This window comes from Myotis yumanensis, unplaced genomic scaffold, assembly GCF_028538775.1.
Source record: "Myotis yumanensis isolate MYYU_CA2020_CCGP unplaced genomic scaffold, mMyoYum1.0.hap1 SCAF_2, whole genome shotgun sequence".
Lineage (NCBI taxonomy): Eukaryota > Metazoa > Chordata > Mammalia > Chiroptera > Vespertilionidae > Myotis > Myotis yumanensis.
Window position 1 is genome coordinate 42,444,840 of NW_027223753.1, and position 14,150 is coordinate 42,458,989.

The following is a 14,150-nucleotide window of genomic DNA, read 5'->3' on the forward strand; positions in this document are numbered from 1 at the left end:
TCTTTCTCTTTCTCTTTCTCTCTTTCTCTTTCTCTTTCTCTTTCTCTTTCTCTTTCTCTTCTCCTCTTTCTCTCTCTCTCTCTCTCTCTCTCTCTCTCCTCTCTCCCTCCCTCCCTCCCTCCCTCCCTCCCCTCCCACCATTCCCTCCCTCCTCCCTCTTTCCCCTCATTATCTTCCCCCTCCTCCCCTCCCTTCCACTTTCTCTAAAAATCAATGGAAAAAATTATCTTCGGGTGAGATTTAACAACAACAGAAAAGAATTAAATTCTTGTCTAGAAACATTAAAACTGGGCATTCCTCATGAAGGTATCATCTTGGATACTAGAGTGCTGATTTGAATGTTAGATAATGTTTGTACACCTATACCTGGTTACTGTATAGTGGCACATCTGACTCTATGGGGTGGCTTATAGAGGCCCAATACTACCGTGTTAGGTTCTCTCTGTGTATATTTAACAAGAACCATTCCTGTGTAAAATGAGTGTATATGGTTGTATGCATACAGTCTTATTGTGAACCTGTACATTGCGAAAACGTCGTTTGGGATATTGTAAAGCACTAAAGCACAACTGCAAAAGACAATGGTGTGCAGTTATTAAACGTGATATAGCTTAATTGTAATGTTTAGTTTATAAAAGGTCCTTTCTATTTTCCATGGCAAAGACTTTGACACTTGAAAAATAGAAGCACTATTTGATTTATTTTTGTAAGTATTTAGGATATTTTAAATAAATGATTGTCCAATAACAGTATAATGTTGTAAAGTGTTTTAGTAAATAAAGTTTCTGATTCTGTGTGATGGTTATGATTGATTTTTATTAGGTATAGGTGCATGTTTAATTTGCTTTAAATAAGACAAAATATTTAGATCAGAAAAGGAAAATAAATAGCACTAATTTATTTTTTTTAAAATATATTTTTATTGATTTTAGAGAGGAAGGGAGAGGGATAGAGATAGAAACATCAATGATGAGAGAGAATCATTGATCGGTCTGCCTCCTGCACGCCCCCCATTGGGGATCGAACCTGCAAACCAGGCATGTGCCCTCGGCCGGAATCGAACCTGGGACCCTTCAGTCCGCAGGCCGATGCCTCTATCCACTGAGCCAAACCAGCCAGGGCTAATTTTTTAAATTTTGTTCTATGTTTGAGGTTTTTTTTTTTGGTGAATGAGTAGATGTGTAAAAGTGATTTTTTGGTTTGCCCAGTTACATCTCCAGGTTTCACCACTGGAATCTAGGTATTTTGCGTTATTGTGGAATTCAAAACATTTCTGTGCTTTCTTTGGCAGAGGGACTGCTACTCATCTCTCAATTTCCATTCTCTCGTTTGGCTTTTTGTAATAGAACACCATATTTTAGCTTGTTACATTTACCTTACATCTAGGGCGGGAAATAAGTACTTCTTGGACTCCCTTATAACTAGGTCATTTCACTAAGTTCTGGCCGAAGAAATGTGAATAGTAGTGATGTGTGCCTATTAGAAGAATGGGTATGTTTGTTACAGCCCTTTCCCCTTCTAGAATGCCATGGTCTGAAGGTGACTACCAAGGACAGTGGACCAACAACGAAGAAAGGACTTGCATCCTTGAAATCACCACCTAGCCATATCAGTTGCAGACCTGTAGTCCATATTTCTCTAAGCAAGCAGTTTTTTATAGCTATTTTATTTTGGGGTCTCTCTCTTCTGATATTTTATTTCCCTACTAGAGGCCTGGTGCACAAAATTCGTGCACTTGGTGGGGGTGGGGGGGAGGTTGTCCCTCAGCCTGGCTTGTGCCCTCTTGCAGTCCAGGAGCCCTTGGGGAATGTCTGAGTGATGGCTTAGGCCTGCTTTCCAGGAGGTGGGGCAGGGGGAACAGGCCTAAGCCATCATTTGGACATCCCTAGCACTACTGCAGATGGTCAGTGCGTGTCAGCTCCTGTGTTGAGCGTCTGCCCCCTGGTGGTCAGTGCACATCATAGTGACCTTTGGTTCCGCCGTGCATATTAGCCTTTTATTATATAGGATCTGCACCGGCTTGTCAAAATAAGTTGTGAAAGTTTTTGAAAAGTGCAGATGCTCCATGTTCTTGGATTATATTTTGAAAAGGTTTAATTTTAACCTTGGTGTTAATGGGGGCTCAATAAATGTTTGTTTAATGACAAGAGTAAAGTTAATGTGCCAGGTATACAAAGGTGGAGACAAAAGTGAAGTTCTGTCTCATGTTAGGTAGATCTTCATGATCCCCAAAGACCACTATTCTCTAAATTTAACTTTCTGGACTGGCTCAACATCACATAATGTTATGAGTGGTTCATTAAGAGCGACTCAAGGTTCTAGACCTACACTGACCAATATGGGGGCTGCTAGCCATATAGATACTTAATCAATTAATTAACTTTTATTTCCTCATTACAGCCACACATGGCCATGGCTCCGATATTGGACAGTGCAGTTAGAGAACATTTCTGTCATCACAGAAGGTTCTCATGGACAGCTCTGTTCAGAGGCCTAGGTTGAATGGACACGTTCTGTGTTTCTTGGAAGTTCCCCATGATGTGGGATCACACACATGTAGTGAGGTGAAGCTTTCAGAGATATCCCTGCACAGTGACACGCCCAGGGTTAGAGATGCAGTGAGTTCTCAGCTGGCTATGGTTCTGATGGCGAAGTGCTCCCCCCATCCTTTGCTCAACTGGCTGCAGCAACTTGCTCTCAGTACCTGCTAAATGCTACATTTTAGACCTCTTGCTTCAGCTTAAACATTCCCCTCTTCCATAAATGCTTCCATGATTTCTCAAACAAGGTGAGAAATCCATTTTTCTAAAACTTTAAGTCTTTGTCTTAGTGACCTTAGTTGATCTTACGTACTTTTTAAAAACATCTGTCCCTAGACTAAGTTTATTTATTTATAATCCTCACTCAAAGATATTTTTTCCATTGACTATTTTAGAGTATAAAGGAGGGGAAAAGGGAAAGGAGGGAGGAGGGGGGAAAGAGAGATACATCAATGTGAGAGAGACACATCGATTGGTTGCCTCTAGCACAAGCCCCAACCGGGGACAGGGATGAATGAACCTGCAACCTAGGTACATTCCCTTGACCAGGAATTGAACCGGATCCCCTCAGTCCACAGGCCACTGCTCTAACCACTGAGAAAACCGGCCAGAGCTAGACTAAGTTTCTTGAAGTCAGGGATTATAGCTTATCTCTGTTTCCCCATGGCACGTGGAACACTGTCTTCCACAAAGTCAACAAATATGTACCAGCTGAACTAGACTTGCTGGTGATGGGCAGAATATTTTCTGTAGAAATCAGCCTCAAGATGCTCTGAAGGAATTGGAGGAGTGCATGGAAGGAGCACCTGCATAGGCAAGAAATGAACAAATCACAATATTTTATTTCAGCCCCACAACTAACGAGCACCTACCCCTCAGCCCCCTTTCTTGATTTTATCACGTCATATTTTTATAAGCGCTTCATTGAGATAAAATTCACATACCATATAAACGAGTTTAAAAAGTGTGTAAGTCAGAAGTTTTCAGGATATTCACAGTTGTGCGACCATCACCATTCTCTAAAAACATTTTATCACCTCAAATAGAAACCCTGTAGCCATTAGCCTCTACTCTGCTTCTCCTCTCCTCCCAGCCCAGGGTACCATTAGTCTACTTTCTCTGCCTATTTTGGACATTTCATATGCATGGAATCATACAAAATGTGAGCTTTCGTGAATAGACTCTTAAGCATTATGTTTTTGAGGTTCATTCATTCTGTAGTATGCATCAGTACTTCATTTCTTTTTATTGCTGAATAATATTTTGTTACATGTTTGTGCCACATTTTGTTGTTCATCAGTTGATGGATTTTCGGGTTCTGGCTATTCTGAATAATTCTGCTATGAACATTCATGCCCACGTTTTTGTGTGGAAATAGGTTTCATTTATCTTGGATATATACTGCCACGGTCTGATTATGTCTCTCTAAAATTCTTACATTGAAATCCTGCCCCCTAAGGAGATAGTAATTAGGAGATATGGCCTTTGGGAGGCTCATAAATGGGATTAGTGCCCTTATAACAGGCCTGAGAAAAACTCCCTTCCCTTCCCACCATGTGAGGATGCAGCAAGAAGGGCTGGCCCTGAATCAGAAGGTGGGTCCGCCAAAACCGGTTTGGCTCAGTGGATAGAGCGTCGGCCTGCGGACTGAAAGGTCCCAGGTTCGATTCCGGTTGAGGGCATGTACCTGGGTTGCGGGCACATCCCCAGTAGGAGATGTGCAGGAGGCGGCTGATCGATGTTTCTCTCTCATCGATGTTTCTGGCTTTCTATCTCTCTCCCTTCCTCTCTGTAAAAAATCAATAAAATATATTTAAAAAAAAAAAAAAAAAAAAAAAAAAAAAAAAAAAAAAAAAAAAGAAGGTGGGTCCTTGCCACACACCAGATCTGTGGGCACCTTCATCTTGGCCCTCCAGCTTCCTGCTGAGGAAAACATTCTTATTGTATATAACGTACCCAGTTTATAGTATTTTGTTACAGTAGTTCAACTGATATACTTGTGAATGAAGCTGCTGGGTCATATAATAAATCTATGTTGAACATTTTGAGGAATTGCCAGACTGTTTTCTGAAGTGCCTGCAACATTTCACAATTCCACCGGCAATGTGAGTTCCAGTGTGTCCACATACTCACCTAAAATAGTTATTATTTTAGCTCTCCTATTGTGTGATGTGGTATCTCATTGTAGTTTTGAGTGGCGCTTCCCTAATAATTAATGAGGTTGACCATAGTTTGATATTTAATTACTCATTCATATCTATATCATCTTATATAATAAGAGCCTAATATGCTAAGTGTCCAGTCCAATTGGCCATTCAACAAATCAAAGCATAATATGCTAATGATATGCTAAGGCTGCTCAGCTGCTTGCTATGATGTGCACTGACCACCAGGGGGCAGATGCTCCAACCAGTAGGTTAGCTTGCTGCTGGGGTCTGGCTGATTGGGACTGAGTGAGATGGGCTGGACACGCCCTGGAGCCCTCCTGCGGTCCCTACCCGCTGGCCAACCTCCCATGTCCCTCCCCAGTTCCAATCGTGCATCAGTGGGGTCACAGCAGGCGAGTGCAGCGGCAGTGGCAGGAATCTCTCCTGCCTCCACAGCAGCTCTAAGATGTCCAACTGCTGGCTTAGGCCCGCTTCCCATGGGGAGTGGGCCTAAGCCAGCAGTCAGACATCCCCTGAGGGCTCTTGGACTGTGAGAGGGTACAGGCCTGGCTAAGGACCACCCCCATGCACTCCCCCAAGTGCACAAATTTTGTGCACTGGGCCTCTAGTCTTTAAAGAAAAGCCTATTCAAATTTTTCAGTTTTTTAATTAGTCTGTTTGTTTTTGTATTGATATTTATTGTGGATTCAAATTCTTATTAGATATGTGACTTATAAATAATTTTATACTCTCCTGTGGATTGTCCCTTCTTTTGGAAGTTTTGTTTATAGAACAAAAGATTTTAATTTTGACGAATTCCAGTTTATCAATTTTTTTCTTTTTTACTTGTGCTTTTGGTGTTATATTTAAGAAAACCAAAGTCAGGAAGATTTCCTTCTATGCTTTCTTTTAGGATCTTTATAAGTTTACATCCTATACTAGTCTGTGAGCCATTTTGAGATCATTTTTACGTATTTTGAGATAATTTTACAGCTTTTTGAAAAGATTATTCTTTCTCCATTGAATTGTCTTGGCCCCCTTGTTGAAAATCACCTGACCTTTCCTGAATGTTTTTATTCCTAAACACTCAAGTCTGGTGCATTGGTCTACATGTCTGCCCTTGTGCCAGTACCACACAATTGTGATTACTATAGCTTTGTAGTAAGTTTTAAAATTAGGAAATATGAGTCCTAAATTTTCTTTTTCAGGATTGCTTTGGCTATTTTAAAATGCCACAGAGCTCACTTCTTACTGAGATCCGGCTTTTTTTTTTCTTAAGTGCTCAGATTGTTTCAAAAATTCAGTTAATGTCCATAGTTCTGGAAATGTTGATTTTGACAAGTTTGCTAGTCTTCTCAGGGTTTTTACAGAGGAGTGAATTTTGGGAGGTCACTTTGCCCTTTGAGAAGTTCTTCCCTCCAAGTCAGATTTTTAGAAGTAGAAGGGGTCTTAGTGAGCAATCTTTGAAGTCCACATTGTCCAGAATATGCAACTAAAGTGCTGAGAGGTAAATGGCTTGCTGCATAGTAACAGAAACTTCTGACACACTGAAGCATTAATATTTCTGCTCTGCCTCAGTCCCTTGGCTCCTCCCCACCTAGAGGTTCAACAAACATTCTCTGAGCATCTACTATGCATCAAAACCATTAGGTACTGAACCTGTGTGAGCAAGGCACAATCGTCTCTGCAAAGCTGAGTATAATTGGGAGATTACATGGCAATAGCAAATTAAAATTTTTGACTAACATTCTCAGAGAATGGATGGAGGAGGGAGAGTCAAGAAAAATGTCATTGAGGAGTTGACATCAAAGTTGAGTCTGCCAGGTGTGATTAGACGTTTCTTGCAGAAAACATCTATAATAATAAAAGTGTAATATGCTAATTAGACCGGACGTCCTTCTGGAAGCTGGTGGCTGGAGGGAAGCCCGGGTCCCTGGTGCCAGAGGGAAGCCGGTGCCGGCAGCCGGGGAAAGGAGGGCCCACTCTTGCAAGAATTTCGTGCATTGGGCCTCTGGTACTTTATATAAAGACATGCAGATTGTCCTGTGTAGAGAATTGGTCGTTTGGCAAGAGATGTGATTGAAGAGGTGAGCAGGTTTTCAGATCCCAAAAATGGTCATACACTCAGCTAAGGAGCAGGCCTGCACATAGGGCTGTTCACAGTCCCCACTCCTGAGAGCACTGTTCACCTAGAACAGTGGTCGGCAAACTCACTCGTCAACAGAGCCAAATATCAACAGTACAACGATTGAAATTTCTTTTGAGAGCCAAATTTTTTAAACTTAAACTATATAGGTAGGTACATTGTTATTAACTTAATTAGGGTACTCCTAAGCTGGCCTTTGCTAAAAACGTCCTCAATCTGATTGAGGTACGTTCGCTGAGGTCGACCCCTTCCACCTCTCCCATCCACACTCGTCTTGTATACTTGTTTTGTCTATCTTCTTTCGTTCATCCTCTCTATATGTTCATCCCCCACTTCTTCTAACGCCGCTTCTTCAAAATAGACTCGCCCAGGCCGAAAACCGACTTCTGTGCATGGGCCATGAAGTTTCAATCTCACTGTACGTGCACGCCTGCACGTGGTATTTTGTGGAAGAGCCACACTCAAGGGGCCAAAGAGCCGCATGTGGCTCACGAGCCGTGGTTTGCCGACCACTGACCTAGACTACCAGTGACAGCCCTGCCAAAAAACCTATAATGGTCCAGGTATCAGTAGGGAGAAGGATTTACTGCTCTATGAACCCAATGAGGAAAAGGTCAAATTGCTAGGAAAAAAGGTAGAGAATTAAGCTCTCCAGTGTCATAACTAGAGGTGTTGTTTGAAATAACCATAACAGTGTTGCAGCTACAATTTATTATATGTCAGGTACACTATGCCTTTCTTTAATATATATATATTTCGGTTACATTTATATACACTGAGTGGCCAGATTATTATGACCGGCCAGATTATTATGACTACCCCATCAGTACTTCATTGACACTTCCAAAAATACTGAATATTGAAAACTTCCTAAGCAAATACTCTCAAGGTTTTATTATTAATATTATTTGCATGACTAATTCACTTCATTGTACTGATGGGGTGGTCATAATAATATGTCTGACTGGTCATAATAATCTGGCCACTCAATGTATATATGATATTTATATATAACATGTAGTGTATATGTATTATAAATTCATATTTATATATTAAAGTAACATAGTGTGTGTGTATATATAATATATATACTATATATATTATATATATAATATATATATATATATATATATATTTTTTTTCCCCCTTCTGTTTTGGCCTCACAGGTTTATCAGACAGTGTAGGATAAGTTATGCTATAGTAACTAACAGTCTCAAAATTTTAGTGGCTCTCAATAAAATAGGTTCATTTCTCACATCGCATATCCATTTTGAATCAGCTATGGCTCTGCTGTATGTCTTTGACACCTGGATGTAGGCTGACAGGCCCTTATCTAGGATATTGCTAGTTTCATGGCAAAGGAAATAGAAACATGAACTACTAGCTCACTCTTAAGCACTGAGAAGAGACTCATGGAACTTGTGCTCTCATTTATTGGCCAAACAAATGACATGCCTTCCTGCATATATCAGGGTGATTATGTGTAATCATCCCATGGGGAGGAACACCACAGAGAAAGGCCACCAGAGAGGGATAGTGGCTCTTTTGACCAATGTCATCATCAACCACACAGATATTATTAATTCTATTTTGAAGACTGGGAAATGGGTTCAGAAAAGTAAAGTGTCCTATTTAATGTGCAAGCAAAAATTAATAAATGAGAATACCTGGATTGAATTCAGGCCAGTGTAGCTTTAGAACCCTAACCCCAGTTTATCTGACTCCCCATGCTACCCAACCCCCAGCACTGAGTCTCTTAATGTTGTTTTATGTGTTATCTTTGGACGCTTGATGTATTTGGGTGAAGAGAAGCCTTTTTTTTCTGACCTTGACAGTTGTACTAGGCACCGTCACGATTCAGTGCCAGCCCTGGAAAGTGAGCCTTTGCATTTGACCCTTTATTCTTGCTTAGTATCTGTTTCAGAAGTAAGAGGGAAAGGTTGTTAGATTTTCAGAGCAGAACAGATAGCTCATGGTGCATGCACAAAAACACAGTGTGACCCAAATAGTGGAAAATACCCATCTAGGAACATTAGCCTGTTCTTAAGAAATAAGCATGGGGAAATGGAATATGTGGCCCCATTCCAGAAAGCCAGCTGGGAAATGGAACAGTGAGCTAAGAACAAGCCTGCATTTTGCACTGTGTCACTGAAGGGTTATAACAGAAGTTGGCATTGGGACTGAGAAATAGGACATTGGAGTGAGGTGACAGGACAGAGGAGTAGTGGCAGAGATCTTATTTTAGTCAATAGGTACCATCTAGTGCCAGCCTACAATGATTCGACCCTTTTTAATTAAAAACGTAGATTTTTATTGATTTCACAGAGAGAGAGAGAGAGATAGAAACATCAGTGATGAGAGAAAATCATTGATTGGCTGCCTCCTGCATACCCCACAATGGGGATCAAGCCTGCAACCTGGGCAAGTGCCCTGACTGGGAATCGAACTGTGACCTCCTGGTTCATAGATTGATGCTTAATCACTAAGCCATGCAAGCCAGGCAATTGTACCTTATTTTATTCATTTTATTGGTCCCTACCAATATTCTTAATATTAAAAAAGACATTGTTCTTAATATTGAAAAAGACACTGCTCCTGCCCTCAAGGAATGTATTACTTAACTATTGCTATGTAACAATGTCCAGGCTTAAAACAATACTCATTTAAGGTTGGCAATTCAGGCTGGATTCAGTTGGGCAGTTCTTGTTTTGGATGGGGTCACTCATGCATCTGCATTCAGCTATTGGTTATGGTTGGGTCTAGTTCATCTCAGTTGGCCCTTTGCACAGCTCTGTGGTGGGCCAGCTGTCATCTAGGGCAACATGACAGGAATAATGAGGCCATGTGTTTCTCCTCATCCATCAGGGTAACATGGGCTTATTTAAATGGTGGTCGCAGAGTCCCAAAAGAGCAAGGAGAAGCCCTAGCTCAGAAAAGTGATTTTACTACATTCTATTGGCCAAAGTCAGTCAGCAGGTCACTCCAGAGGAAAGGGAAATGTACACAGAGTCCATCTCTTGATGGGGAGAAGTTGTCAAGCTACACTGAAAGGGGTGTGAATACAGAGGAGGGGTTATTATGACTATCTTGGGAAATGAAAGTTGTTCTCAGCCATCTTACATTGCATAAAAACTAAACACGGTAATGAAACTTATGCTTTGTGCTATGAAAGAGTAATTGGCACTGGACTAGCCCTTCTATCATAAACAACCAGAAAATTAGGCAAAGTAAATAAAAATAAGTTTTCAACTATTGGAAAACTGACACTTCAGAACTGTGATTCCCAAGAGAAAGGAACAAATGAGATGATCTCTAAAATATCTCCAGCTCTCCCTTCCTCTCTCTCAAAATCAATTTTTTAAAAATATTAGGAAAAAACCCCCACACAAAAACAGAGCTTAGAGGCCTTTTCTGCACATGGTCCTCTCATGCAAATGGCACTTCAGGGAGAAGCCTGCACTAAGCTGCCTGCCTCCTGCACTGACCTGCCTTTCTACACTATTTCTGCCATTTGAACCAGTCCTTGAGGAGTTCCTAGAATCCCGTTTGAACCAATAGGACTGAGGCTTCCCCGCCCAATAAAGTGGCACAGCTATATCCCCATTAACATCTCTACCAGCTAATCGGAGCAGCTCCATTATGACCAATATCGCCATGCCTTTTGGACCAAACTATAAGGAATTGGAGTTCTCATTTGCATGAGGATGGGCCAATCAGGGAGCAGGGGCCCGGGACTTTTGTCATGTAAGCCAGTTCCCCTCTGGCTCAGGAGTGCACTTTCCCTTCCCACCAAACACTGAAAACTGTGTCCTTGGCTAGAGCAGAAACACTGAAGACATGTCACTGGAGCAGAGGAAAACAGCCCCTCACAGGGGCAGAGAGAGGCAGACTGGCGCAGAGTGGAGGGGTGCAGAGTGCAGGAGCGCAGAGCAGAGGGGCAAGGCCACAGGGCCGCCTCACAGCCCTGCTGTTTTCACAGCCTTGCTGTGTCACCATTGAGCTGTTTTGCACTGAATACACTTTCCTTGACCGCACCTCAATTGTGAATTCCTGTTGGTGTTGAATTGGCACCAAGGACCATCTGTTGACACGAGTTAGAGCTCAGAATTCCCTGTTCTGACAAAGCAGCTTGCTCGCCCAAGAAGCTGTCCTGATTCCTCACTTAGTCACCGAGCCAGCCCCTGGCTCCTGGCTGGAAATATGTAGGGCATTCCGAGAGGCCCTTTGCTGGACCCTCTCCCTACTGCATGCAGGCCCCCTGTGCCTGACCTGGGCACACTTCCATACTAAATCCGTGTGTCCTGCTCCTTCTCTGCTCTAAATCCTCCGTCCCTGGATCCAGTTTTAATATACAGTGCAGTTTGCATGTGTCTGTGTGTCTCTGGAGGACAGCAATGGGGAAAAGACTCACAGCCTGGATTACTTTCAGGTAAAATCTGTGCGTTGGCCAAGGTGCCACAGAAAGTGGCATATGCTTGCACATGGTGTGTCAGACTCTGATGCAAAAGAAGAGGGGAAGGGCCCCTGGAGCTTTCAAACTAGGCGAGAAATAAGAGAGGTACAAATCAGATGAAATCTTTGTGTAATGCTTGGGCAGGAAGAGATCTCATATTAGAATCCCTCTAAGGAGCTTTGAGGGGGAGAAAGGAGTCGTTTTTTCATTACCAGAAACTTCAGCCATCTATTCCCCATGGTTTCACCATAATTGTGGTCATACTCTTGGCTCTGAGTCCCAATTCATCCATTAGGTCCAGATGAGTGCCGGGTGCTTTACATTTATTCCACACGGAGTGTGTGAGTGCCTCACCTTCTGGAGTCAGGACACATGGACAGCAGAGCAGGAGTGCAGCTCAGATCCTTCACCAAAGTCTTTCATTTTACAGATGAGGAGACTGATCATATTACGTGAAGTATTTTGGCCAATTTCTCAGTCTCCTACTTGGGTGATCTGATTGGGAAAAAGAAATGGAAGGCAAGATCCTGTAATGCCCTGGACGCAAGCCGCTGTCACAAAGAACCAAGAGACGCTTCTCATGCAAAAAGCAAAGGGTTTATTGTTTCCAGCATGCTGGGACCCGCAGCATACTCTGGGCACAGAGCAGCGGCTACGAGCCCCGACCAAGAGTTTAAGCACACATTATATACTTTTTAGCAAACGGGGGAAGTAACCTGGGGTCATTCTACTGGAGATCTGGCGCTGTGTGAGTCAACATACATCTATCTGCTTTCGGTGGGGAGGGAATGTAGTTTGGAATTTTTCACTAATGATCTGGCTTTCTAAGTGAGTTAATGCCTGTCTGGTTTCTTATCAGGTCGTTTGTCCTTCAGTTCCCTCCCTGGCTGCAGCCATCTCCCGTAACCTCCCTGGCTGCAGCTGTCTCCCATAAAAGTTGTTTGTTCCATCTGCCCCTTCTGACCTTTCTGATTACTCTGGTGCCTGTCATTCCCCCCTTTTTCTGTGGACGGTTTCTAATCTTAGAGACCTTCAGGCTCAGCCAAGGCCGAGTATTGTTGCCTGATAATCAGGAGCTTAATGTCCCCTACCCTCTGTTGTATGAATTCCATAATTTTATTTATAATACAGGGTCCTATGGAGAGAATTAACAACAGGATTATGAGCGGTCCAGCAACTGCTGATAAGAGGGTCATTAACCATGGCGACTGTGTAAACCAGGATTCAAACCAACTCTTTTGCGCCTCCCTCTCCTTTTGTCGTTCGGCCAGCCGCTGCCGAAGTTTGGTCATGGATTCCTCCACTACCCCTGTATGGTCGGCATAAAAACAGCATTCTTCCCTAAGGGCTGCACAGAGCCCGCCGTCCTGCATGAACAGGAGATCTAGACCTTGTCTATTCTGTAAGACCACTTCTGAGAGTGATGTGAGGGAGTCCTTAAGGGCTGTTCCAAGAAACCACATCAGGGAGCCATCCAATCCGATGCAAAAGCATAAGAATCTGTATTTCAAGCTAACTTGAGCTCTCCATCCACCAGACTCACCGACACATCGGCTAGCCAAGTGGCCAAGAGAGGGCCAACCCCGCCCAGAGACCGGTTATATAGGGGGGGGGGTCGGAGTAAGGGGAGGAGAAAGAACTGTGCTCTGCCGCCTGGGTGTGGCTAGCAGAGTAGGACGTAGCCCCTACCCTGGGGCAACCTAGCCCTCGCCCTTTCATTCCCCCCTTTGTCTTGGAACTTCCGGCTCAATCATGAGATGGACTGATTCCACCGTTGCTAGAGGCTCGTACTGGGCATATTTTAACAAATGGTCTGGTGGAGGGGAAAGAAACTATTTTAGTTCTAGCAACTTCTATTGAAATAGGATTTTTCTTCTTAAAATTCCTCCATGGCTATCAAAAAGCCAAATTAAGATTAATTTATCTACTGTCCTGATGTTTGCATAAATATAACAAGAATGGTAACTGACTACCTTTGCTGGAATCTCATGGTTGAATCTTAATGTGCCCCGTAGGGCCAGGAAGCCACGCCACCCAGCTGCCATCAGGCCCGCCTGCAGTATCTGCTGAGTTAGGTGAATTCTTCACCTGTAGCAATTCCACCTGAGCCCATGCTCCAGGCTTTAAGCCCATCTCAGTAGCCCTCCTACTTGTTGCGGCCCAGAGCGTGTGGGGGCTCCGCAGGAATGCAGAGGCATCCCTACTGCTCCCCTTTTACTCTTACCAACCGCCAGTGATGGTAGGGCATCGGCCTGACACTCCAGCGCCAGCCATCTTCAGGGCTTCCAAGCAGAATACCAGGCTTTCTTCGTGGCATTTTTACTGGCTTCAAGTCTTTAGAGCTTAGACAGGGCTCTTTAAAACATGATACTCCAGTCAAAGTTTTCCGTTAATAAAACCACTATTAGGAACCGGTCTTGTTGAATCTATGCAAAGAAATGTATTGCCATGTTAGCATTGCCAAATTTCGGAGGAATTACATAAGAAGAAAGACATACTGATCTACTCTAAGATTTTCTGACTTTCCTTGCCAATTCCTTTTAATTGTTGGCATTAAACTTTCTTTCTATGTATAACCATGCCTCAGACCTTCCACTCTAAACAGGCTTTTTTTTCAGACTACCCCTGACATGGGCATGGTTACAAAGGCCTGCAAGCAGTACACAGGCTGCCAACTGTTAGCTGTCTTTCAACAGAGACCAAAACCTGATGGGCACTGTTCCCTGCCCAGGTGGGCACCTGCCCTCTTGGCAGCTAGGCACCCTTTACTTTTTGGGGTTCACCCCACATAGTACCCTTTCAGGACAGCCAACATACATTCAAACCTGCAAGAGAATTAAAGGTTAATGTGACATATCAACACA

General features: G+C 43.1%; 1 protein-coding gene across 1 annotated transcript in view; it reads left to right on the forward strand.

Annotated features, from left to right (window-relative positions):
- Positions 1–12,397, forward strand: part of HOOK1 (hook microtubule tethering protein 1) — a 72,584-nt gene extending 60,187 nt beyond the window's left edge. The window contains exon 22 of the mRNA XM_070405231.1: positions 11,717–12,397. Coding sequence (XP_070261332.1) covers positions 11,717–11,785 — 69 coding nt within the window. The 3' untranslated portion in view covers positions 11,786–12,397. The remainder of the gene's footprint in view (positions 1–11,716) is intronic.
- Positions 12,398–14,150: the final 1,753 nt, after the last annotated feature.